Source organism: Perca flavescens, chromosome 19, assembly GCF_004354835.1.
Source record: "Perca flavescens isolate YP-PL-M2 chromosome 19, PFLA_1.0, whole genome shotgun sequence".
NCBI classification, from domain to species: domain Eukaryota; kingdom Metazoa; phylum Chordata; class Actinopteri; order Perciformes; family Percidae; genus Perca; species Perca flavescens.
In genome coordinates this window covers 19897587-19923767 of record NC_041349.1, presented here as the reverse complement: position 1 = coordinate 19923767, position 26181 = coordinate 19897587, and the positions used below count along the sequence as shown (strand labels likewise).

Sequence of the window (26181 nt, the reverse complement as noted above, 5' to 3'; positions counted from 1 at the left end):
AGGACAGACGCTCAAATGTATGACAGCCAGTGCAGAAAACAGAGAGAGTCATTTTTGCTGAACTTGCACCTCAAAAGCAACAAAAGAAGGAAAAACAGTCATCGCGAATCGGTCGTAGACGTTTCTGCTCTTTCCCCTCTCAGATCATGTCTATATCAATTACACTGCATCTGAAGCATACCGAATGAAGAAGGGACATGGCAGATTTTATGCTGATGAGAAGCAGTTGGGGATGAGGAGAGAGGGAGGAGGGTCTTGGAGTCTTAGAAGCAGATAAAAATGGAAATGTTCCCCTTGCTGCTCAGCACCCCTGTATCAAAGCTTCCTGCCGGAGTCTGGGGAGCAAGGAGGGGGAGGAGAGGTAGGAAGGAGGAGGAGAGGATAGGAGTCGGGGGGGGAGAGAGGGGAGATGTCCCAGCTGTGTTTGACAGGTCTCAGGGCTGATCTGTGTGGTCTGATGCTCAGAGAGGGAGGGTGCCCCCCCCTCCACCCCCGACAAAAAAACACACAGACACACACACAGAGGGGGGGAAGGAGAAAGAGGAGCAGCTAGGAGACGGTCACGGTGTCCTGGGTAACATGTCAGCAAGCTTTGACACGGCCCAGCCTTAACATGAAGATATCTTTGTGTTATCAAGAGACAGCTAGTTTAAAAAGATGCAAGTACAGTCACTGAGCAGCTCCACTGGAGCGTTTGGAGGGTAAGGGTCTTGCTCAAGGGCACCTCAGTGGTGGTAATGAGGGAGGGACGAGCGCTGCTCTTTCACTTTCCCCACCCAGATTTTATCGTGTGACCAACTCTAACACATTCTAAACAGACTTTCAAGCGCTTGCTAGCTTAGCCTGGCAATGTTTAGCCATAAACAACCCATAATGCAACACTCTCTGTAGAAGTGTAGAAGCCGGTGTTACGTTGGTATTATCTCCATTCAAACAGAATAGCTGCTGTCATGGATGTCAGGTCCTAAGATGAAATATAATATAATTTTTTTTTTGTTTACTTATGGACAGATTCAGGCTTGCTGTTTCTCCTCTTTCCAGTCTTTATGTTAAACTAAGCTAACTGGCTGCTGGTTATAGGTCCACATTTAGCATAATCGTAATGGCAGAAAGTGGTATCAATCTTCTCATCTAGAAGACCTGACCAGTAGGTACTTCGCAAGGCCCGGTCTATATTAGACTGCACAAACCCCCCCTTCACTCTGAGTTTGTAATACTCCCCTCAGGTCGCAGATTTAGAGTACCTCGGTTCAAGACCAATAGGAGTAAAAACTCCTTTGCCCCATGTGCAATAACTCAGCTTAATTTGCACATGTAATGTAGTACTTTTTTGTTTTGTTTTTAGAGATTGTTCCAGTGGTGATACATTGTCTTGTGTGTATTGCATACAGGAAACCTTTTTTTGTACTCATGTCTTGTATTGTTGCCTCTATTTGTATTTTGCTTGAATGTTTTTCTTTTTTTATCTTTCACTCCTGACTGCATATCAAGTTTCCCATTTGGGATAATAAAGTGACTGAACTGAACTGAACTCTATCTCTCAGCAAGAAAGCAAATAAGCCTATTACCCAAAATGTAAAACTATTGCTTTAACAGATCTCTTGTTGCCCCGATAACAAACATTTAAACTATATTTCATGAACCTTTGCTGACACAAGGCAGGATTGAGACACAAATCAGACGATATTATCTTCTGGATCACTGACTCATAACTGAAAGGCCAGCCTGATATGAGCATCAAAACGAGAATCTATCTCGACACAATGCCGATGTATTGACCAGTGGTGGATTCCTGAGGGAGGGCACCTGCGGTTCTTGAAATCCGCTCAGTCGGCAGTCAAATGACTCATAGATGTCTTGCCTCTATCCCCTTTCACTCTCTTTGCATTCCTGCAACTCAGTATCAAAGCAAACTCCTCATCACTGCTTTTCATGGTTACTAACTTCCTCCACAACAACCAAAAAGAAAAAAAAACAGAGGGAGAACAATGTTGCGATCCATCTAGAGGTCATCTGTAAAAACAAGCAGGCCTGGCTGTAGACCTGACAGCAGCTCTGGCTTTGGCAGAGCAACACACTTCACCCTTTTGAGTGATGTGGGGTAAGTGGCTCTCATTTGGCTTAAAGCCAGGCCATTCCATTCCTTTGAGTTACTGATACACACTGTTCCTCCCTTATTCTTAGTGGCCCTTGATCTTCCGCTAAGATCACCAATGAGCAATTTGTGGTCAGATTGACCGACTTTAATTGGCCAGGAGAGGCTTGGTGCTTTGTTTTAGTTTGCTCAGTCTTTTTCAGTGGCTTCTTTACAACCAAAGCTCTGTTTACTCAACTTCTGTGTGACATAAAAATCTTGTCCAGGTTGTTCTCTTTCCTTTCCAAAAAGACTAAACAGCCACGTTAGTAGCTCTTAGAGTATACTCTGTGGGGCTGTGAGCTAAATGCTAACGTCAGCATGCTTACATTCCTAAAATGACAATGCTCACATGCTTGTCACTATACAATCTGTAGTGGAAACCTGATTGGTTTTTAACCTATTTCCTGACCAATGGGCTACCCTGACCCTAGTCTAAATCCACGACCTTCCGCATCCAGGATTGCTCTGTTGCTGTTGGAAATTCCACCTTATGGACTTCTTTCTTTCTTTGTGTTGGAATTTTAAACTCCGGTGGATTTATGAGGACTATGGTTAACTGCTCTTCAGATCTCTATCCAGAAATCTAGTCTGTCCAATCGGAGTTTTCTGTTGCACGACTAAAACAACTTTTGAACGTACACACGTTCCATCAAAACAAGTTCCTTCCAGAGGCTATTTTGCAGCGGCGCCGGAGCTCCGTGCGGCGCCTAGTGCCATCCATGACGATTGTGATTGGTTTAAAGAAATGCTAATAAACCAGAGCACGTTTTTCTCCCATCCCGGAATGCTGTGGACTAGCCAGACTCTCCTCCGCAGCGCTGTGAAGGAAGGTCTGGCAATGCGAGACTATCCTGACCCTAACCATTCAAGGTCAGTGCCTAACCTCAACCATCTTTGCACATGCATAGAACGGATTGGGTTTCCCGTACGGATCAGGCAGCCACAATGCTGATGCCTAGCAGGTATAATGTTTTTTAACTTGCTAAAATTTGAACACAAAGTGCAGCTAAAGCAGATTGGAATGTAATTATTTTTGCAGGTATTTGGTCCATAAATCAAAGTTTAGCCACGCTAAAAAAAAACAGAAACCTTTACTTAGTTTAGTTAGTAAAGCTTCCCTGTTTTATCACTGAGAGATAATGCCCAAGTCTTTATGTTTATGTTGGTTTCGATCCGCTTACTGTGAATCACCAACCACCCACAGGAAGAAATGCAAGCCTCTGCCAGAATATAATCCCTCAACAGCGGGTCGCCTAACAAATAAGTGTCTTTTTGTTAGGGGTGTCTTTGTTAGCTGGAAAAGTAGAAGGGAAAAAGTGAAAAAGGTGAGGTTAATATTTCAAAAAAGTCCAAATTGATGAGGCAGGTGTCTGGAAAAAATGTTGGTTTGACTAATAGGCTCAAGTCTGTGTCAGACTGTACTATAAGCTTTCATGGTTCGACGGGCAGAGGAAGGGTTCAGTAGAGAGCAGAGACCACGCTAAGTATGTCTCCTCGGCTTGAATTCCTAAATGTTGACACAGGTCTATGTAATGGACTATAATGTTTCCTTTGAATGCTGTTGAGTGGTCCTAAAATGTCTTAAAGCAGGTCAAAGGGAAGTACGTATAAAACGTAAGTTATATATTACCTTTTGTTGTGCAGTGGAAACAATAAAAGGTTAAACTAAAACCCTGAGCTCTTTCCAACTGCCTTTAATCTTTATTGAACGTGTGTGTGTGTGTGTGTGTGTGTGTGTGTGTGTGTGTGTGCAAAATAATAGTTAATTTGCTTTCTGAAGTTTGCTTTGATCTGCAGAACTTTGTGTATTGGCCTTTGCATACTTTTAATCAGAATTACTAATCTTATTCTGATTCGTAACTTTTCACTTTTTACGACATCTTGTTTTTGTCATGTCAAGTTTTTGTGAGGTCACGATTTTATGTTAGTACCGGTATGTTATTAGTTTTTATGATATGTTGTTTTGCAGTAAAGTAACTACAAATACTGTAGTGCATTGAGCATGTAAATCTATGTACATATATAGTACATATGCAAACATATCTGTGCATCCATGCCAGCCTTACATATGTATGTGTATATGACACCATGAAAGAGGATTTGGCATAATTTTATTTCGATACTTACATTCTTACTTAATACTGTTCTTCCACCCCTGCTCAATATCACAAATGTGAACCTCATGGTGACATCGGAGGAAAAGTCACGGGATCACCAAAGTCATTAGAGTTCATTCTGTGGGGAATATGAACATATGTATCAATTTTCATGGCAATCCATCTAACAGTTGCTGAGGTATTTCAGTCTAAGCCAAAGTGGTGCACCAACCGACTGCCACTGCCATCCACGGAGCCATGCTGTTTCTGTGGCTAAAAAGGCATGACATCCAGTGTTTCAGGGTCCCTGTTGTGATGGAATTAATTATTTCTGTGGGATTGCAATGGGAATCACTGCAGCCTATAGGTCACATTTCACTTTTTAAAGGTGGAGTGGACCTGGAGGCAAAGGTCAGCTGTCAGAAAGCCTTTATCCTCTCAAACCAACTGGTGGCCTGTTTGACCATGACTGACTGCGGTGGACTACACCCAGACTTGAACTGCATGTGCTGCTGGAAACACAGACCATAACAGTGTATCAAACTGATATTATCCCCCCCTTTTTTTTTAAATACATATTCATAGTTTCATATGTCTCTGTATGATGGAGAAACACAAGTTTACCTGTGTTTGACTACCATTGTTACAGCAACTTGCTCAGTATCGTGTGCTGTGTTCCAAACTAAAATCTCATGCTTCTCTCTTTGTTAATGATAAGATATTATTGACTCTTCAGAGAATGCTGCTTATTGTAGCAAAGGCCAAATATTGACATGAGATAATCCTATGAAAAGAAAAGCAAATACCACTGCGATGTACAAAAGTCTCCTTAAACAAGCGAGTGGATGCTGGATAATTCAGTTTCATAACAGTACAGTAAGGGAGAGGTATAAATAACTGCGTCCAAATATAGAACAACATTTGAACTTCCTCTCAAATTCCTGCCATGAGTTGCTATTATCAGAGCCATTTTGCCTCTCTAAAAACCCACTGCAGATTAAAAGACCACACTTGCCCCCCATGAGGCCCTTGTCACTCTGCACATCCGTGCAACTGTGCCCAGCATCTGTCTTCCTTGTCATATTAAAGTAAACTGACGCTTTGGCAACACCCCAAAATAAAAATGATGGTCGTGGGGGGGAAAAAAAACAGAAGAAGTGAGAACGGAAAGGAGCCTAGACGTGGCCCCGGCTGCACTACACTGCTGAAATAATTAGCCCCTGGTTGATGTGGACTCCTCGTGGGACTCCACCGTGACATGTTCAAATGAGTATTGGCAGCATGCGACACCAGCTGCGGGCCTCCTACAGGGAACTGCTGTAGTGTGCAGCGCCCTGCCCACTGAGCACGACACAAAGCCTTTAAACTCTGAAGACCAAGAGCAGTGGCCTTCAGCTTGTTTTACAGCCGCAAGAAGTTAAAAGGAGACAACTGTAAAATGTAACATCTGAACTTTCTTTTTATGCCAGGTGCGTTAGGCAGTGACCTGCTACCGGCTCTCCACCACACACATCCTTCCACACCCATATCCATGAGGCTGTGGCACAGATGGGAGCACCACTCATGGGGCTCAGACATGAGGAGGAGGGAGAGAGAAGGGGGGGGGGTGCACCAGGCATTATCTGGGCCCATGCTGCAGTAGAAATGCAAGTTGCAACCACACCTGTGTTAATGTCAATAAACCAGGCTCTGTTTGGAATTCCCACTGCACCCCTCGGCACCAATTTGGCAGCCCCTAGTGTGAGGGCACAGGACTGGCAACCACCGAATCCAAGATGAGGTTTACCACACCCAGAGTTATCATTTAAGGCATCATTTTTGCTAAATGCACTTTTTAAATGATACATCCACTTACAGTCACAGTCACTAATGTCGGCCATTTGTAGTGACTATTTGTAGCCTATAAACTTGATTTTAGCACAACAGACATGATAGTACATATATATATATATTTTAGTTGTATTATTAATAAACGCTATTTGATTTGGATTTTTTGTATCACTTGATGAAACAAAGCCTTCAGAGCTGACAGCACAGAGGGTGAACAAACAGTTGCTCAATAGTCCCTCCTTGTGGTAAAAAAAAATATAGGAAATATAAAACCAACACTTAGGGGAATACTTGAATGCAATCTTTATTGCAATGTGTTTGTATCTTTATTGGAACAATTATAAATATATATGAGTATCATTGATTAACATAAAATTGGCACCGAATATTTACATTTTCGGTCCAAAATATATCCTAAATAGTCTTAACATTGATCTAAAAGCAAAAGTGCAAAACCAGAAATGGTCACGTGTTGAAGAATGATGACATTTCTCATATGCAGGAAGAAATGTACAGTGTGTGATGGTCATTTTCAGTTCCAGAGGTATTCTACTAGACACCGAGGAACAACACTAAAGTAAAAAAGTAAAAGACAAGTGCAAGTTGAGAGAATTGAGTCAGTGTGTTCAGATGCTTTGGTACAATCCCTCTCCAGCTCCATCTTAGTTTCTCACAGGGGTGCTGTTTCCTTTGACCGTCTTCTTCAGGTGGTGATAGTTGGGCAGAATCTTCATGAGGAAGTCGAGCTGCAGAGTCTGAGGCTGCAAGATAAAAAAATAAATAAAAAAATAAAAAACTCCCCGGTTACACAAATCTGCACACAAGCCAACGGAACTTTGTGACTCGCAGGCATAAACAGGCATTGACGGAGACTGACCTGTGGCTTTTCACTCTGCACACGGCGGATGCAGTTTGAACCGTACACAACTGTGTTCTCTGGCACGACCTCACACGTGTTGACCTGGCAGCATGCGCCGATGATGCATCCACTGGTCAGGATCACGTTCCTCCCAAGATCAGCTGGGATTTGTTATTGGCAGAAAGATGCACTTTAGAAAAATACACTAAAGGGATATGGGAGTTAGGATTGGGCAATATGATTATATTCACTGTGAGACATAGCCTATACATTTATCAATTTTGCCATACTGTGGTATCTATCCTATAGACCTATATTAATATCTCTTGGTCATTTAGACCATTGTGTGCACTGTTACAAATCAATGAGCAGAACTGCTTTGTGGCAATATTGTCATTTTTGCATCAATCAAACGGCACAGAATAAATTAGTCAGGTTGATTTTAAATCTCAACTATAGTTGAAAACAGGGTGAGAGAGTTGAAACTAAGATGAACAAGAAAGATTTTGTATAAGAATGAGCCAAGGTATTTTAAAGATTACTTTAAGCTTATTAGAAATTCTCATAGCTACTCAACTAGAAGTAGTGCCACAGACATAGTTCCATGTAGATTTAAGACTTGTTCTGGGCAAAATACTTTTTTGTACATAAAATGAAATGGAACAAACTCCCAGTTGAGATTAAGTTAAGCCAGTCAGATCGTTATTTTAATCGAGCATGTGATGAATGGTTGTTAAATGCGAATTAGATTCAATCTTTTATGTAGTCTTAAATGAATATTATGACAGTGTGTATATTTGTATTTATTTTGTATTTGGATGTGGTTGAGTGTACACGAGGTACCTTTTAGTCAGCTGTAGCTTGCCTGGACATTTTATCAGACTACAACAAGGACCACAATGGAAATAAGTTTGTAACTTTCTTGTGTTATCCTTGATAGTTCTGATAAATGTACAATGTCACTGTGATGGCATCTTGTTATGCATTTATTTCTGTTACTGTCTAATAAATCAAATCAAATCAAAAATGTGATGACGTACCCTCATTGTGTTGTGGGTATTTTATCAATTAACGGTTTGACTGTCCAGAAAGTCTTCTACTATATAATGATATATATTGATAATACTGTGATTTAAAATTATACCATAATAGAAGATTTTATCCAGGTTGCACACTCCTAATAGGAATACAGTAAGTGATTACAGTACTTACCTTTAGACTCAATCACATTGTTGTCTCCAATTTTTAAGGCTTGAGAGACTGTAGCAGAATCATTAAGGATTTGAACCTATGAATTTAAAACATTGAATAGTCACTGTAAACTATAGCCTGATAAACCCACTGTGATGTTTATATGAGGATTATTACATTTAAGAATTGTGACCAAGATATATACTGAGTAGGACATTTAAAATTGCTAAAATAGACTTGCTAGTGCTCTCTGGTGGACAAACTATATTTGCAACACTGTTTCTAAATGACCTCAAACACATCTTTTGTGTTCTGTGGATACATTTCTTGTTCTTGGCTAACAGAAATATCTGCAATAATATCTGCTAATATTTGCCAATTTTTCAGACTGGCTCTACTGCAATCAGATGCCCATATTGTTAGTTGCATTGCAAAGGATACCACATCCAACTTCAAACACATTATTGGTCCCAATTGTCATGGTTTTTGGCTCCACTCCCTCTGTGTCTGGCATTATATTCTCTGGATAACTACAGACAAAACACACAGATAAGATAAGGGTCAACAGTGATGACAAAATAGGAAAATGATGTTGTAATAAACATTGTAGCCTGCCTACCTGTTAATAATAAGTGCCTGCTCCTCTATCAGATTACCTTCTCCAATGATAATGGGCCCTGCCTCTGCTATGATCCGTGCTTTGGGGTGGACAACTGTTCTAGCACCTGTAAAAAAAAAAAAGAAGAAAGAATCCAAAGTGCTGTCTTATTAGAGAATACTGCTGCTGGATAAGCAATGAGAAAAATGGCGCTTATAGGGACGTTAAAAGCAAATTCTCACCAATGGTCACATCTCCTCTTATTTCGCTTTCAACACACACAACTGCTCCAGCTGCAATTTTAGCACTGCGAGAACACAGAGATAATATGAAAATACTGTATATGCAAAGCCTGCAGCACAGGCAGAATAAACAGTTAGATAGCTGATCATGCAAACCTGTCAGATGCAATTCGCGACCTAGGCTATATAAGGGTGTCGCCATCGGTGATTTTGCAGGATTATTATGAAATGAAACGACATTTTGATTTCCTAAAAGCTAAAGTTAACTCATAATATAAAAGGTTAACGCCGTTTAAATGTATTTATCTACCTTTTCTGTGCCATGATTTGCTTTGCGTCAGACATCCTTGCGACGATGAATAAAATGTATCGGTAGTTGATTAGAACGAGTTCCGAGTTGGAGCTCAGGGTTGATTACTTTTGTCTGAGTAACTTGCTGCCATCTACTGTTCGTATTGTTTTTAAGGATACTGCAACGGACATTTGTTAATATGTTGAAAAGAAAACTATAATCTGTCCACACAATCTGGTTAATATTGATCTTTTTTGCATTATAGGGCATATATGTCATTATTAATTTTCATAAACTATGAACATGATCAAAATAACTTTCTGCAGAAAAGTATTTTGATCATGTTCAGAATATGAATGGAAAATGCAGTTTGAAAAAAAGACTATAACATCCGTTCATGTTTTTGATATAGTTCAATTCAATTCAATTCAATTTTATTTATAGTATCAAATCATAACAAAAGTTATCTCGAGACACTTTACAGATAGAGTAGGTCTAGACCACAATCTATAAATTCCAAAACCCCAACAATTACAGTAATTCCCTCAAGAGCAAGCATTAGCAGTGGCTATGAACATGATCAAAATAACATCTTTCTTCAGCAAATATGCACACTTGCCTAATGTATATAGTATGTTCTCCTATGTTCTAGTGTTGTAGTAGTTTAGTATATTTATAGTGTATTTTAGTATATGCTTTATATCGTGTATTCTATAGATATTCTATATGTCTTATATTTATCGAGTAACCTATGCTAGGATTTTTTCTTGTATTCTGTATTCTGTAATGAGCTATTTTAGTTTATTTTCTGTTGATATTGCAGTGTCACCATGTCTCCTGCAGAGTGCATCAAATAAAAAAGGATGGGAATAGATTGCGCTGTATGATAAACAGTTACATTTAGTGTGCTTTGGGAGGAAAATCATACCCCTTTAATATCCGCCTCTACTCTTTTGGTGGTAGCTTAATTAGAAAATATAAGTTATTTTCGTGATGGTCAAATGAACCCGTAGGCTATATGGCTTTAAAACGCCTAGTGAATAAGAGTCTGTTAGAGAAAGTTTTTCTTCTGATGTGATATTAAGAGTGACCTCTAATGCAACTGATTGTGGCCGCTGATTCTGGCTAATTCTGTTTTAAATAGTTCCTTTAACCAATGCATTCCCTCCTACTGTAAATGGGATTTGAATTGTGTCAAGTCAAGCAGAGTTCAATATAATAAAACAGGAAATTGAACAACACCTTGTTTTCATAATAAAATATATACTTTGCTACGTATGACAACAACAAAACACCCATTTGCCTACCATTTATGGTTATAATGTGGTCTTTTCAAGTTGACATTTGTATTTGTATTTGTATTTATTATAAGGATCCCCATTAGCTTACGCCTAGACGACCTGCTAGTCTTCCTGTAAACAAAGAAAATATATACAACAATATCTGCTTACAAAACTAGATAACAAGAAGAAAAATTACAATTAAAATAAAATGAAAACAATAACAAACAGAATAAAGAAATATCTTGAAAACAAAGTTATATATTACAATATATTACATGGCTAACATTAAGGTAGATCACATTAAAATAGACGAAAATCAAACATTTTTTCACCACACAATCAGAAACGTCATGATAAGTAATTTAAATGAAGATAAGATTTGACTTTCTTTTTAAAATATACCTTTCCTGTAATAAAACGAATGTTACTTGGAATTTTATTCCACATAGAACTTGCTCTATAAATGAAATTTTTTTTCAAGTTATTAGATTTTGGCAAAGATAAAGTCATCTGCCCCGTACTGGCTCCTCTTGTTAAATAGGTATGGATATCTGAACTGTAAGTTTAGGGCACATTTAGGGCATAGTCTTGTATTAAACATATGTATTCATTGTGTTTAACTGAATGTGAAAAAGGTATTTTCCCAGTGGTGTAAAGTTACCAAGTACATTTACTCAATTGCTGGACTTAAGTACAGTTCTACAGTATTTGTATGCACTTAACTTGAGTATTTTTCATTATTTACTTATTAGTAGTCTAAAGTAGCATACTTCTACTCCACTACACTTCAATAGAAGATATTGTACTGTTACTTGCCTTCCTTTATCTGATAGCTGTTGTAGTTACGTTTCACATTAAGGTTTTATAGTACAGGCTATGCATAAATAATGATCAGTTTATAAATTATGACACATCATTATAGATTAAACTACCCTTTATAAAAAAAAGTCCTACAGGACTCCTTCATGTCTGAAACACATTGCTGAGGTACTTTTTTAGGTATTTTTTGTAGCTGATTGGGGACAACATTAAAATGCCTCTTACATATGAATCTATCAATAATAAATAAGTAAGTACGTAAGTAAGTAAGTAAGTATTATCTTACTATAACACTGGGGGACAAGTCAACCTGAGTAGGCTACATTTTGTTACTGATAGGCTGTACTTTGTTTTACATTTTTATTTTATTTTTATTTTTATATATTATATAACATAGTAATACTGGGGTTACAGAACACACGAACAAAATAAATAAAAAGATAATAACTAAAGAGGGTGTGGGTGTACAAAACAATAACATCCCAGAAAAAATAATATGCCAGAGATCAGAGATGCATGTGTATGCTCACCTTCATGACTTTTATTTTGAAATTAATTACCGGAAGTATCATCCTCATCCCGTCTGACTTGACAGTGGTTGGGTTTTGAAGGAGAGCGAATCGTCTCATCGGCTCCTTGAACGAAAAGTGAGCCGCAGACGGAAGCACCTGAACCTGCGTGTCTTAATTAGGCTGTAGCTTGTTTGAACACTAGTCACGGTCCGTAATACAGCTTAAAATATATTGAAAGTACTGTTAATATGTAGATAAAACAACTATGACTTGTTTAACGCGCTGGATAACTGTAATTTTTTTTCCGAATGGGAGAGAAGAAGCGCAGCTAGCTCGCGCACTGGGGCTATATTTCGTGTACTGAGCTTGTTTCAACTTTGTGGAAAATATGTAACTGTGACAAATAAGACTGTAACATGGAGCAGTCGGCTACTCTCGACATAGAGACGCTGAAGGTAAGCTAACAATGGTGGGAAAAGTGCATGCTAACCGAAACAGTCAAGTTTATCGGTGGAATAACGGGGAATAGTTTGACACGGACGTCACATTATGCAGCAGGGAAGTGAGTTTTATTAACCTTGCTTTACAGGACAGGGGGCTACTTGATGTAACTAGTCATGCATTATTTATCTAGATGCCGTCTTGTTTTATTCAGCAGTCCAAACTCAAGTTTCTCACTAATCCTCTCTGCAACAGGTGGTTCAATTGTTCCATTCAAAATCCCAGCTAATGAAAGGTGAATGTAAACTGTCTGTAGTAGTGTTGCAGTGGTTGCATCTCTCTCCAGGGAGCGACATGATGATTAATGACCACTCACCTGCCTGGAGATCTTTACATAGGCTACCGTATCTCCCTCTTGCACTAGACCTCGCATTGCAGTCTCCTCTTTAAGAATCACAGTAATGTGACAGCCTATGAATATTCTGCCTGCATGGTTTCTCATTATCATTCCAGTCTAGCAGGGGAGGCAGTAACCTCTGGGTACAGTATGGGCATGTTGTCTCCGTGCTGCAGTGCAAAAAGCAGCTCGGTGTCAGAAACTCATACAAGCAGAGCTACGGTTTGGATGTGCACTCAATTTCATCCACACACACACACACACACACACACACACACACACACACACACACACACACACACACACACACACAGAGCTAGGGGTTTAGTGGTTAAGTCACGCTTATCAGTCAAGAAATCACTCCTGCTCACACTGGCTAAGAGCTGATCCAGCACTTCCCATTTAGTGACTGTCGGCAAGTTTGTCTTTCAGCTAATTTGTCATGTTTCTGCCTTTTTTTTTTTTTTTTTTTTTTTTAATTGGAAGGGGATTTTAAAGGATCCACTTCCTTCTCTAATTAAAACAGATGCTTTGTTTAGAATGCTTTGAGGCATTACTTTTGTTGATAATGTGCCGTTTAGTCTAGCACTTCCCTCCCTCTGCGCTCCACTGATGAATCCAAATGTTGCCTATAGGGTGCTGTCCAAAATGGCCCCCGTTGCTCTCTTCAAGGATTTGCTAGGGATTAGCAAGTAAAGCTAGTGTGTGCTGTGGAGAAGTGTCCGTTAACATCAGCAGTTGGTCGTCTTCTCCCCATGCCAGAGCCATCATCCACACTGAGTAAGGAACGGACAGAGCTGCAAACATTTACAGACTTAACAAAACCAGCACCACAAGGTCAGAGGTGACAACAATGTTGTGTTGCCAAGTAGAAATATTTTTCATGAAAGTGTTATGAAAAGCAGAGCTGCATATAACAACAAAAGGAAATCCTCTCTGAAAACTCCTCTTCAAACAGTCTGTGATGTTCAGTCTTGCTGGGTGTGTGCTCTGATTGAACAGCTGTGACCTTTCCTTGTGCCGGACCTATAGGAGATCTTTGGTCCATGCAGCTCTTATACTTACAGTAGGGTTACCTTTTGTTGCTTTTAGCTGAAGCAAGTCTTCTGCCATCCATAAAGGGCAAGAACACTGCAGAAAATGAAGCCATTGATGAGCTCCACTGCTATTGTAACACCACCAGAGATGATGGAGCCACAAAAATTGGATTTCACATCCAAGTGGAGCGACTTATGACAGCAGCACCCTTACTCGCATGCTTGCTTGTCTCTCTAAAATGTGAAATGGTTACAACAATGCTTTGAGTTGCACATTTGAGAAGTATAATTGGTTTTCTCAGTTGCAGCCGTGTATTCAGGCTTCTCGGTCTCTTTGATTGGGCTTTCTGTCAAACTAAAAAGCCCACAGAACTGAAATGAATAGGTGCTTTGATACTGTATGACAGACTTGCAGCATGATTGTGTCCATCCCTTTTCCCTGTTGCTGCCTCAGCGACTGTGCAGTGATCATGCGCAGGGTGGATGAATACAAGCTTTACTGTCATTAGTGTATCTCAAATGTTTTCCTACTTCCAGCTGAGGCAGCCCTGTGGGACTCCTGTGGCATTGTTGAGTGAGAGAGTGCTAGCCGATCCGCTGATTAACACTATCGAGCATTAATAACGTCTCATTTTCTTTCATTAGGGGATTCTCAGCTGCATTTTGCTGCCTCTGCAGCATGTCCCTGTTTGAGCAAAACAGCATGGAGAATATCACCCTAGACGCTAATTGGTGAAGATGAGGCGTGCTGGCAGTGGGTAGGGGACTGCTGGGTAATTGCTGGCTTTGCGTGGATCCAGTTGTAAAGTCTGTTGTCAAAGCTCTGAGGACTACCCCTCCCACCCACCCACCCCCCGAGCTAAAAAGAAAGTGACACTGTCAGATCTCAGCACAAACTTAAAGGGAATAGATGAAGTAGCATATACAAAGATAAATATGGTCGTGCAACCAATCCACAAGGACTTTTCCAGCGCGGCGCATGATCTGCAGAAGTAGCAGTTTTTTATAGCTTATTGTACCTCAGAGAAGCAAGTTACTGCGTCGGTGTTCAGGTTCTATTAGTAGAAACTACATGTAATCAGGGCTGGAGGTGGTAAACCATCCGAGTAGATTATAGATCCATCTGTTTGTGATGACCCCTAACCAGCCTTTTTGGATGAGGATTGCAGGCACTCAGAATAAATGTTGGACTGGAAACAAATTCTCATCTTGGTTGTCTGCGTGGAAAGAAAAGCGTTCTTTTAGACTCTTTGTGATGGGAAGTTTGAGCACTGAATTATTCTTTGTCCCAGACTTCTAACTGTGCGATTGTTGTCAACAGTATCATTTACATTATTTAAGCTTAGCTTCAGCCACTAGTGTGCAAAACACTATAACTTTACATCACGAGTGTTTGAAGAAAATAACAGTACTTTAACATATTGCTTTCGAACAGCTTCATTCCTTCTTGGAAAGTCCTAAACTATACAGTATGTTACAAGATATAAGACCGTGTTTTAAAAAGAAAATCAACTTACTAAATACACAATATTAGTCATTAGGCAGGAGTAAACACTGCTTTTAATTAGAAGTCGACCGATATAGAAATCAAGGTCAGCCGATGGCCGATAAATGCTGCCGATTTTTTTTTGGCCGATATGTGCTTGTTTTTAAACCTCTATTTGAAAGATAAAATGTAACACTAATATACACAGAATTTCTCAACAAAAACATTTATTGAACACTTCACCAATCTACATTTGTATAGTTCAATTAAAAATGTATAATTTAAAAACATACTGTATATTGTATAAATAATATATGAAAAATATATTAAATAAACGAAACAGGTAAGAAGAAAATAAACTGTCAAATAAATTTGTAAATGAAAAAATAAAGTTTTAGTGCACTTAGCAGCATTTATTAAACTTCTGAGAATACAAATCTGCACATCTTCACAGAAAGTGACATGTTATTATTAATCTCAACACTATTTCCTCCTAACTCCTGTTGAATCAAATCAGACTAGGGTTATCTAAAGTCAATTCTTGTTCGTTAGATCATTGTTCATTTGTTGAAGTGTTGTATCTGTGTTTTGGGGATCCTACTGTTACATGTCCTGTTGCACTCATTAGGATCAAAACTCTGAGTTGTAATTTAAAACTCGTCCAGCCAATTTAATAAAATTAAGGGTTTTATTCATGCTCGAGTCCATAGATGCAGTTAATGGATACAGGCACGGAGAACTGAAGCCTCTGTTAGCAACGATTAGCTCCGTTAGCGGTTAGCTCCGTTAGCGGTTAGCTCCAGTTAGCTCCGTTATAGGAGTGGATGAGACTGCCACGCACAGGGCTAACAACCAGGCTTTGATAAATGACATTCGGGGAGCTTCCACAGCGGTGTGGCCGCAGTGTTTTGTACGGTTTTATTAGTACAGTTAATCCCAAGGCAAGAACACCAGCAATATGCTAGCTACTACTAACGGTAGCGTCGGAGCCTGAAGTGACTGTGCGAGACACACAGCGCAAGAATTCACGAGGGGAGGGGCTGGAGGCAGGTGGTCTGAGTGCGCTGTAAAAAATGTCGCCTATTCATGTTTTTAACACTAGGCAGCCTGCAGATGCGCCTGCCTATTAATCGGCTTGATATACTGGGATATTGGCCGATGCCAATTATGTAAAAAAAATGCCAAAAATCGGCCGATTAATCGGCGATTTTTAATCGGTCGACCTCTACTTTTAATTGTGTTCAAGGCTTCTTTTGGCTCAAGAAAGGCAGGCAGGGTAAGAAACAGTGGAAATCTAATTCACTGTTTGGTGTGTGTGTGTGTGTGTGCGAAGAAGTATTAAATTGTGTTGTTGTGACTGATGTTTATTTTTTAGCAATATTAATGAGGAGATCATTTTTTGTAAGATGCTAATGGAGCACCCTGAGGTTGAGAACCACTCAGCTGGACAAATTAATATCATGATAACTTACATGTTTTTAAATACACTAGTGCAACGTATTTCCTTCCTCGTATTGGCTTATTTCTGCATTTGTTTGTTGAAATTAGTAAGAGTCTGGTTGAAAGTCTGGTTTGAGATGTCATTGGTTGTTGTAACTATCATCAGTCTAATATGGGATTCTGACAGTTTATTAAAAATTGTTATTTCAGTAAATGAAGGTCGGTAAGATATATTAAACAGACCCAGACAGTTGCATTTTAGTTATTTATTTAATTTTTTTTCTATTACCGGGACTGATTCTGTAGTTGCCACAGTAAAAGGGCAAAAATTATTAATCATACAGTTTTGGAGTGGTCATACCCACTATGTGCATGCACATTTTTCAGTCACTCTGTTGCCTAACAATATGCTTTTTCATTTACAGTGTTAATTGTCAGACATGTTAAAGCTGACATGAACTAATAAATGGGATTCAACATAGTGTGACATGCCTGCACAGCGAGCTTTGTAATTAATACTTTGTTTCTAAAAAGTCCAAATTGGTTCTCACACCCGCTGCAGTTGGACATCTCGATCAGTCCAGTCCAAGCGTGTTTGTGAAAGTCAGCTGTGACCGGCGTGCTGAAATGACGGCCACTATGCACTCCTCCATTTGCTCTGTGAATAACCGAGCTTTAGGAGGCACGCCTCGACCAGGGTAATGTATGCATTAAAACTCCTGCAAAGAAATCACAGGATCCACTAGTGTTGGGAACAGTGGGTTGCCATAGAAATTACAAGTGCTGAAGTTTCCCCTAGCAACAGTGGATTGAAAATAGACTGAATCTGTCCAGCAGGGTCATGACTATAGGCTAAAAGATGTTTTTTTAAACCGTTTTTTCTCTGTGTTATTTTAAGTGTTGTTTTAAGTGTTGTTCTGAGCCTCCAGTTAAGTGTAGGGATGTCTCAAATAGGGGTGTGAATCTTCACTGGTGTCACGATTTAATTCAATTACGATTATCCTATCAACGATTCCTATCGATTCAATATCACGATGCATCACCTCCTCAATATTACTATATATTACTACACATGGTCAAAGATTATTTTTATGGGCTTTTCTGCCTTTAATGGATAGGACAGCTAGGTGAGAAAGGAGAGAGAGAGAGAGGGGGAAGACATGCAGGAAATCGTCACAGGTCGGACTCGAACCCTGGACCTCTGCGTCAAGGCATAAGCCTCTCAGTATATGTGCGCCTGCTCTACCCACTGACCAACCCGGCCACCTACACATGGTTTTCATCAACAAATTCAAGCAGTCAGATATATTTGAACTCCCCTTTTTATTGTATCTGCTCTTGAAAAAGACACTTCCTGAATGTAGCAGAGTCTGAACACCGCAGACAAAAGGCAGAAACAAAAAAAAGCAGCCAGCGGAAAATTGACAAGCAACATCAGTAGGCAATAATCTGCATTGAGTTTATATTCAGCCTTTGTGTAAGCACCTATCATAATGCTCTCGTCCCTCAGCTGTATCGCTGGTTAAATTGGAATCATTGACATTTCTAGGTCAGCAACGTGGGTCATTTGTATTTGCTGCAAAGTCGTAACATCCATTTGTGAGACATCTGCCACTGCTGGCAGAAGTGAACTAAACTGTTCTTCCAAATAGAAACGGTTCCTTAAAGATGTTAAGTTGTGAGCCAGTGGGATGGCTGTGGAAGAAGACTCTTATTAGATGCCATGTTTCAAGTGCATTACCCTGTGTTGTTATTGTTCTGGTTTAGAGAGTGTCCAATCAATGCCCCTCCATTGAACTGTATCAATTATGGGAAATATTTGGAAATATAGGCTTCAGTACACACACACACACACACACACACACACACACACACACACACACACACACACACACACACTATATAAAGGACTTTGTTACATTTTAAATGACTGCAATTTCTTACAAGAAGGCCAGTAAACTGCTTGACCAAAACTTGTTATATGTTGCAAATGTGGAATTTTGATTGTCATGCTTTGAGTTGTCAGTGATCGTTGTAATTGTTTCCATTATCAATTAATCTGCTAGTTATTTTCTTGAAAACATTAATAACCATTTGTATCAAATGTCAGAAAATCATAAGAAACAATTTCCCAGAATCCAAGACAAGTATTCAAATAGCTTGTCCAACCAACAATGCAAAACCCAAAGATATTCAGTTTTCACATATGGCAGCAAATCATCACATTGGACAGTCTGGTGCTAGAGAGTATTTGACTGTTTTGCCTGTGAAATGAAAAGACAAACAGGCATTCAATTGTCAAAACAGATTAATAGACTTATTGTTTCAGCTCTAGAGGGATCTAGGTAAAGTACAGCTGCACGTATTAGTTGTGTAATCAATGTTAATCAATCAACAGAAAATGTATTGGCATCTATTATGATAATTGACTGATTGTTTGAGTAAATTGTCAAGCAAACAGTGGCTGGTTCTAGCTTCTCAAATGTGAGATTTGCTGCTTTTCTTGGTCCTAACATTATAGTTCATTAAATTGTTATACATTTTGGACTGTTGTCTGGGCTAAACAAAACATTGGATGTGACTTTGTGTTTTAGGATTTTGTGGTGGCATTCCTCTGACCATTTAATGCATAAATCAAGAATGTAATCAGCAGAAAAATCAATAATAAAAAAAAATTGTGAGTTGCAGCCACAAGGTAAAGGCTTCTGCATTTGATGAATGTCTGAAAATGTAGGTGTTCCTATGATTTCCTGAACATGCCTGAAGGACGTATGCCTATTTCTGGTACCAGCTGTTTTACCAGCCAATACACCACACGCTGCCTGATGCTCACACTGTTTTACAAAACCCAATGTCTGGCCTCCCCATTGTAAGATATATTAAAACAGACGCTTTCTGTAGCATTGCTCTTTCTGTAAGCTGCAACTACTCTATCTTAACTGATAAGGTAAAGAAGAGCAAAGGATACAGTTTCTGCTAATATTTTAAACTGAATCAAGTAATTTAGTTTCTCTTGGAAAAGTCTTTATCTTGCTGAGCTAAATTGTCTTTGCTTGCTCTACCACAGTTAATGAGAGCCTGTCAAGAAAACCTACAATCTAATGATACCTGCCATCAGTGTCATTTGCTAATGACATGCAGAGTGTAAATAAAGCATGTGGGGCATAGATTCTGACTTGAGTTATGCATACTTTCCAATTCTGGGGTCCCACGGGGAAAACTGTGCACAGGTGTGTCAGTGATAGATGTGTGTTTCATGCAATTAAAGCAATTTATACTGGCATGATAAATAGTTGCTCCTTGGAAGTATGAGGAACTTTAAAAAAATAAAACCTTCTGCTGCCACTGCTGGGCATTTTATCTTGATTTTTACCAGGAGGCGCTTTGCTCTATTCATTATCCATGGGCAGGCAGCCCCAGTATGAATTCATCCCAACAACAGCTGAACAGCCTCGCACACTGTGATGAGGAGTTTCACACTGTCAGCCCGCGGTCACAGTTGGCTAGAGAACAGCTACTGCGTGTGCTCGGCTGGACGAAGGCACTTGACAGACAACATCCTCTCTGATCTCAGATCAGAGCTTGCATGTAGCAGCTTCTCATTGGCGGGCAGGCACTTAGTTACTCAACCAGAGTGGGGAGCATATCTCTGGCACCACATTGACCCTATTTTCTCATAATCCACCTCCTGTTGCATTTCTACTGAGTTGAAAAAAACAAACCGCCTGTAATTTGTTCATAATGTGAAATTTGATGAAGACTGAGCTTTAGAGATGTCCTTTACTTAAAGGTACTCTAAGCGATGTCACGCGTTTTTAGGCTAACATTTTTTTTTGTCACATACAGCAAACATCTCCTCAGCTGCCGGTCCCCTAAACACACTGTAAAAAAAAACAAAAAAAACATGGTCTCTGTAGACTAGGGTCCACACACGCCAACAAAAACAAAGTGGTCCAACCTGGACCATGCAAACATACACAAACCGTGTTCCAGTGTTCAGCCAATAACGGACAAGAAGGATTTTTTTTAGAGGTGGGGGGGAATAGTGCGCTGAAGCACAGAAGGGAGGGAACGGGATGAGGAGGAGGGAGGAGGGAGTTAGTCTTTGTTTTGTTTGAAAATACTTTGAGCGTCAACAAGAAGTAACGTCACCCAACATCGCTCAGAGCACCTCTAAGTCATTGACTGACTGCCTGTGGCAACCGTCTCCATCAGTTTCACATCTTTTGCTGGACATAGCTCCATAAAGCCTGCTCAGTGCCCGTGGCATGTGAAATGTATTCCTGTGAAAGGTTGATGGGTAGTAATATTATAAAGATCTCAGCGAGAGGGGAGTGGTAAACCGGTCAGCTGCAGGAAGCTGTCACTCACGGTGCTTTCGTTGTAAACACACAGGGATCCAGTTTGACAAAATGTCAGCAAGTAATTAGCATGGAAAACAAAGCTGTGACAGGTTATTAAATCCATACAATTTTCATTGTAAAGTGCAGAAATGTCAAGGGCCTTGCTTTTCAGGACTGTAATTTACATTAAGCGCTGTAATTAGTTGATTAGCATCTAGACTTTGCTGCATATTTCTCTTTATTGACATAACAGAGAAGTCTAAACCTTTTCCACTTCTGGGCCAGTTATTCCCACAACTAATCGCTAACTTGTAATCAATGAATCTTGGCTGATGATTCCCTTTTCCTGACAAATAAAAACACACCACCATTTGTTATTTTCTTTAGATTGGGCACTCTGATTTGCAATCTCTTAATAAAATAAAGTCACCCCAATGACCTTGTCTTTTAGGCACAGAGCTTGATAAATTACCCTCCTACTGGTTCAATTTCTAGTGTGTAGGGCCGGTGTACCCAGGTATGTCGTTGCAAAAGTTGCAAACAATAGAAAATAGTAATTTTCCCAAAATAAATCTGCAACCCTTATGAAGATTTATAATAAATCAGTTCCTAGTGTATTACAGATCGAAATATCCCCTTCTCACTCCATTTAACTAAGCGTGGATGTTTCATGCTGTAGTAATACCCCAGCTTTCATTTATGTCACCACTTTAAAAAAAATTGTAAGACTACCCAGCCTTGCCTTAGCCCAGAGTAATTTTAGCAGTGTTTGCAAGGTAATAACCACTGATGACATGTGATTGCTTCTAAGCGAATATATTATTGACAGCCAGCTAACCTTAACATTTGTGTGTGCGTTTGTTTTCCAGATTACCCAGGAGCAGTTTATGCTCTCATCCCAGTCTGTGCATCTCCAGCGACCAGGCTGTGATGCCGTGTACCCAGTGGGTCTGTACGGCTGGAGAAAAAGATGCCTCTACTTCTTTCTGCTCCTGGTACTGGTCACCATGATAGTTAACCTGGCCCTCACTGTCTGGATCATAAAGGTCATGCATTTCTCAGTGGTGAGTACAGCACAGCATTGTCCAAAATAAAGCGGAGTCTGTTAGTTACAAACAAATAATATGCAACATGTTCATGACGGATTAACTTTACAATAGCTGCTGTTTATTATGAATTGATGTGACACTACAGTTGTTCCAGCTGTACCCAGTTTATGAACTTTACACTTATGTTCTTGACAACTAGGGGCCTATTTTAACGATCTAAGCGCATGGCGCAGGTGCGTTTAGGGCGTGTCCAAATCCACTTTTGCTAGTTTGATGGCGAAAAAAATGGTCCGTGCTCATGGTTTAAAAGGGTTGTACTTAGTGTCTTCATTAATTCATATGTGTGTTTTGGGCGTAACATGCAATAAACCAATCAGAGTGACATCTCCCATTCCCTTTAAAAGCCAGGCGCGTTTGTACCTTGGCGCATTGCTATTATGATGGCGGATTTGCACTGCAATATTTTTATTTGTAATATTAGCATATATTAGTTCATAAGCCTAGGCGAATTTCACTAATGCACTGTTAAAATAACAGTGTTGTGTTATAGACTTGCAAGAAAAAGGCTTATAGCAAGACTTCACTTACATACCATTTATTAGAATATAACCAAAAGACTTGCAATTTGGAGATATGTTTTAAGGTCAGAAAAATAAACGGTAATTACAGTGCACAGCAAGACTTAATATCAAATGAAATGTTACCAAAAATAGTGATATATTGTGTTCTCAGAAAATATAACATGGATTTCAAATACAAACACAATGATACAATATGGCAAAATTACAGAAAATGTACAGCATTTAGTCTCAATACTGGTTGGTTTACTGTCTTAAAGGTTAAGGAAAGGTTTGTCAACTAACACTAATTTGACTGCATGGAGATCAAGTATAGGGTTTTCCTCTCTCTCTCTCTCTCTCTCTCTCTCTCTCTCTCTCTCTGTTTTTTTCTTTATTTTGACCTTAATACAAAGCATGAGTGAAATTATTTATTCATGCAGGCCCATTTGAAATGTGTTACAGGCGCCATCTCTCATGTTGTGTGCTTTGTGTCATTTGGATTTGATAGAGAATTAGAAAAGACTTGGCAGCAGGACCGGCCACACCAAACAAGCATATATTGCTCCTGTGACATTTCCAGGGACAATGCAAACAATTGAGCATCTTTTCAACAAACCCGCGATGGCAGCATCCCCCCTCTGTGACAGATGCGTCCCCTGACTATGCCATCACTCCTCTACTTCTTCGCCTCCATCAATCTGTGTCATGAGTAAAAGACCTTATCAGTGCTGTTGGTGTCGCTCCAGAAAATGTACTTCGCTGCTCCCGATCTCTCAGAACTCAAGCAGCTTAGTAAGAAAACACGTGCCAAACTGCACCGCAGCGTATTGGTATTATAGTCAGATTTAAGTGGCTACTGTACGTCCTGGCATGAGAGCATTTTTTTTCCTAGTTTTAAAGTTGTCACTGTTGTTACTCTGTCCAGAAAAAGTTGCCAGACAACACCAAATGTTACCATCTCACCATTTCTGGCAAGGCGGGTACATGATCACCTATCTGAAACATCACACATGAAACCTGATGACGGCTACTGTGTTAACAGTAAAAAAAAGTTCTTCTCAAAACCTATGAGAGCAAGTTCCCTGAACTTTCATCTTATAGGTGCATGTTATGCTTATGCAGAAGATGGTACATAGGTAAATTGCTGCACCACACCATATAATTTAAATTGTAATTATGAGTAGCTGAGTGGGAAAAACGGTTCACTTTGATATCTGCTTGGTGAAAGGAATTTTTTCATTGGTTTTGATTTTTAATGGTTTCACTTGGTAACGAACTGCTACAAATGCGTAACACTACAAACTATTTATCCGGTGTGATTACAAGGTTAGCACTTGGGCTAACCACTTTGGAATAATGCATGAACCCTCAAGAGTAGTTTTTATTGTTCTTCCTCATTCTGCCGACATTGCTATCTGCATAAGTCTCCAAGTCCAAGTAGTCTCCTGGGTTATCTTCTCAGACTTTAGAAAGCTCCTTCGGAGCCACAAAAGACATTACTGCACACAACTGTCTTACAGGCTAAGTAGTATTCCACATAACTAATAAACTGAACTTTTATGTTTTAAAAGCCACTTTAAATCAGTCTGTTTAATTTATTTTGGCTAAAAAAATCTACGATGGATACAGATCAAGATACAAATCCAAAATGTGTTTATGTCCTCCAAAGTGAATGGAAATGTGTTCCTATGGCTTTGAGATAACAAAGTAACAGTGACCACATTAATAAACATGAAATACTTGTTAATGTGCTTAAATGCAGACTCTACTGCTAATTCTTAAATCCACTGCTAATTCTTGAATCCAACACATCCCATCGATTACCATTTCCTGTTTTTGTGAAAGAATACAATTTCACAAGCACACAACAAGACTGATTCATTCTTGACTTCTTCACTTCGTCTGAGTAATCCAGCACATTTGGGTTGTTAAGTTATGTCTTTTCTGCTCCATCTTTGACACTTCATTCTCTGCACTGGATCAAAATGTAGCTTACATCTCGACCGTGACAAGATCCACGTCATTCACAAAAACAACTTCTGTCTGATTGTTAAGACCAACAGAGTGACCTTGAGTGAGTCTTTGGCTCTACATTTTTCTACATTTTTCTATTCAAATCTCCCACTGACATACAGTACAAATAACTCCACACTCCCCACCCACCTCCTGTGCTCCTGACTCTTTCCTCCTGTCTGTCCCCAATCCTGGCTCTCAACCATGTATGATGGAGCTCTCCTCGCCGTCTATAATTCACTATCTCCATCCAAAGTGCTGCTAGCACTATGGACTCTTTCAACACATCCCTCTCAGGGCCCATCTGTTCACTCACATCCTCACAAAGCTGCTGTCAAACTTCACTTTGCTCATTGTGGTGTGGCAAGGCATAACCTTGTCTAGTTTTTACGGAACTGTCTACAACCAAATCAGGTCCTGAATAATATAAATGTGAGGTGAAAAATATGCAGTGAAGTTGCAGACTCAGGCTTCATTGTATACAGTTTTTGCAATTTAATATTTTGTAAATGGGATGCATTTCTTGTTGGAACAGGACAAAAGGGATCAATCTTAAATGTAAGCCAATAGGCTGTTACGTATTGAGAGAAAAGCAGACTAAAACAGGACAAGCTGAAAGGCGGAATTGTTAAAAAGTTAGGATGGCAGTGTTTCCCTACGGGCCAGGCCAAAATAATAAAAAATAACGCCAAATATCCATTTTGTTTCACCTATATTCATTTTGCAGCGTCATGCCGTTGTGCGCTAGCATCAGGAGAGTCGAGTCTCTGTTATCTTAGCTGCAAAAGTTTGTTGAAACGTTGATTACAAACAGGCTTGATATTTAACGACACACTAACGTGCTGACAGATTCAGTGTTTTTTTGCTGAGCCAGAGAATATTCGGATAAAATAGATCTGTGATGCTGTTTTGCCGTCATTGTTTTCCCTGAAGTTTGCTGGAAGTAGTTTGGATCAGCGGAAGTACATTGCCAGGATAAGCCTGACAAGCCGGCATTGCTCCTTCACAACAAGCACAACCTCCAACTAACATGCTGAAAATGGCTAGTTTTGATGGAAATTTGAATCATGCAATAAGGCAGGTCTGCTTGGTTCTTATGGTGAATGATTTACAAAGACTATGTTTACGGCATTTACTGTTGGACTGGACGTTTTGAGAGCGATTGATGGAATTTGCTATGGATGAAGTACACATGGCGATACACTGGTAGAGCAAATTACATTTAACCATGTGTTCAGCTAATTTAAATAGCTTGTGTGAACAGTTAACTACTTTCAATATTGTATGTGTCATTTTCTTTTGCGGGGTGCAAATGTTCCACCAAAACAAGTTCCTTCCTGTGACTATTTTACAGAGGCAACGCCGCCGCCGAGACAATTGTGAAATGGAACCTTTTTTCCTCTTATTCCAAAATGTATCTGTAGCTAAGTTTCCATCCACTTTTCAATCGAATTATTTGAAATTCGGTAAAAAAAAACTCATGCGAATAAAGCTGGTGAAAGTGTGTTTCCATCAAACTGCTTTAAAGCGAATAAAAACCTGTGTGTAATGACGTC

The 26181-nt window shown here is 39.6% G+C and overlaps 2 protein-coding genes across 3 annotated transcripts in view; one reads left to right on the top strand and one right to left on the bottom strand.

Annotated features, from left to right (window-relative positions):
* Window positions 1-6349: 6349 nt before the first annotated feature.
* Window positions 6350-10655, bottom strand: LOC114545917 (dynactin subunit 6). 2 transcript variants are annotated; one of them, XM_028564520.1, is made up of 7 exons: window positions 10553-10655; window positions 8954-9018; window positions 8733-8838; window positions 8555-8643; window positions 8135-8182; window positions 6941-7083; window positions 6350-6824 (listed from the first exon to the last, which is right to left on the bottom strand). In XM_028564520.1, the coding sequence occupies exons 1-7, from the start codon at window positions 10624-10626 to the stop codon at window positions 6726-6728; spliced, it is 624 nt and encodes a 207-aa protein (XP_028420321.1). In that variant the 5' UTR covers window positions 10627-10655; the 3' UTR covers window positions 6350-6725. The 2 variants fall into 2 exon arrangements, with proteins under 2 accessions (XP_028420321.1, XP_028420322.1); XM_028564521.1 differs by lacking the exon at window positions 10553-10655 and adding an exon at window positions 9264-9347.
* Window positions 10656-11913: 1258 nt separating this feature from the next.
* Window positions 11914-26181, top strand: part of LOC114545916 (zeta-sarcoglycan) — a 42548-nt gene continuing 28280 nt past the window's right edge. The window contains exons 1-2 of the mRNA XM_028564518.1: window positions 11914-12314; window positions 21873-22067. Coding sequence (XP_028420319.1) covers window positions 12276-12314; window positions 21873-22067 — 234 coding nt within the window. The 5' untranslated portion in view covers window positions 11914-12275. The remainder of the gene's footprint in view (window positions 12315-21872; window positions 22068-26181) is intronic.

What these genes read in the sequence shown, in the direction of transcription:
- LOC114545917 (XM_028564520.1), bottom strand. Translation starts at nt 10,626, where the DNA reads ATGGGGATCCTTATAATAAATACAAATACAAATACAAATGTCAACTTG. An exon ending in AAGAGGAGATGTGACCATTG is followed by an intron (nt 8,839 to 8,953) that starts GTGAGAATTTGC and finishes TTTTTTTTACAG; the next exon opens with GTGCTAGAACAGTTGTCCAC. An exon ending in CAGGCACTTATTATTAACAG is followed by an intron (nt 8,644 to 8,732) that starts GTAGGCAGGCTA and finishes TTTTGTCTGTAG; the next exon opens with TTATCCAGAGAATATAATGC.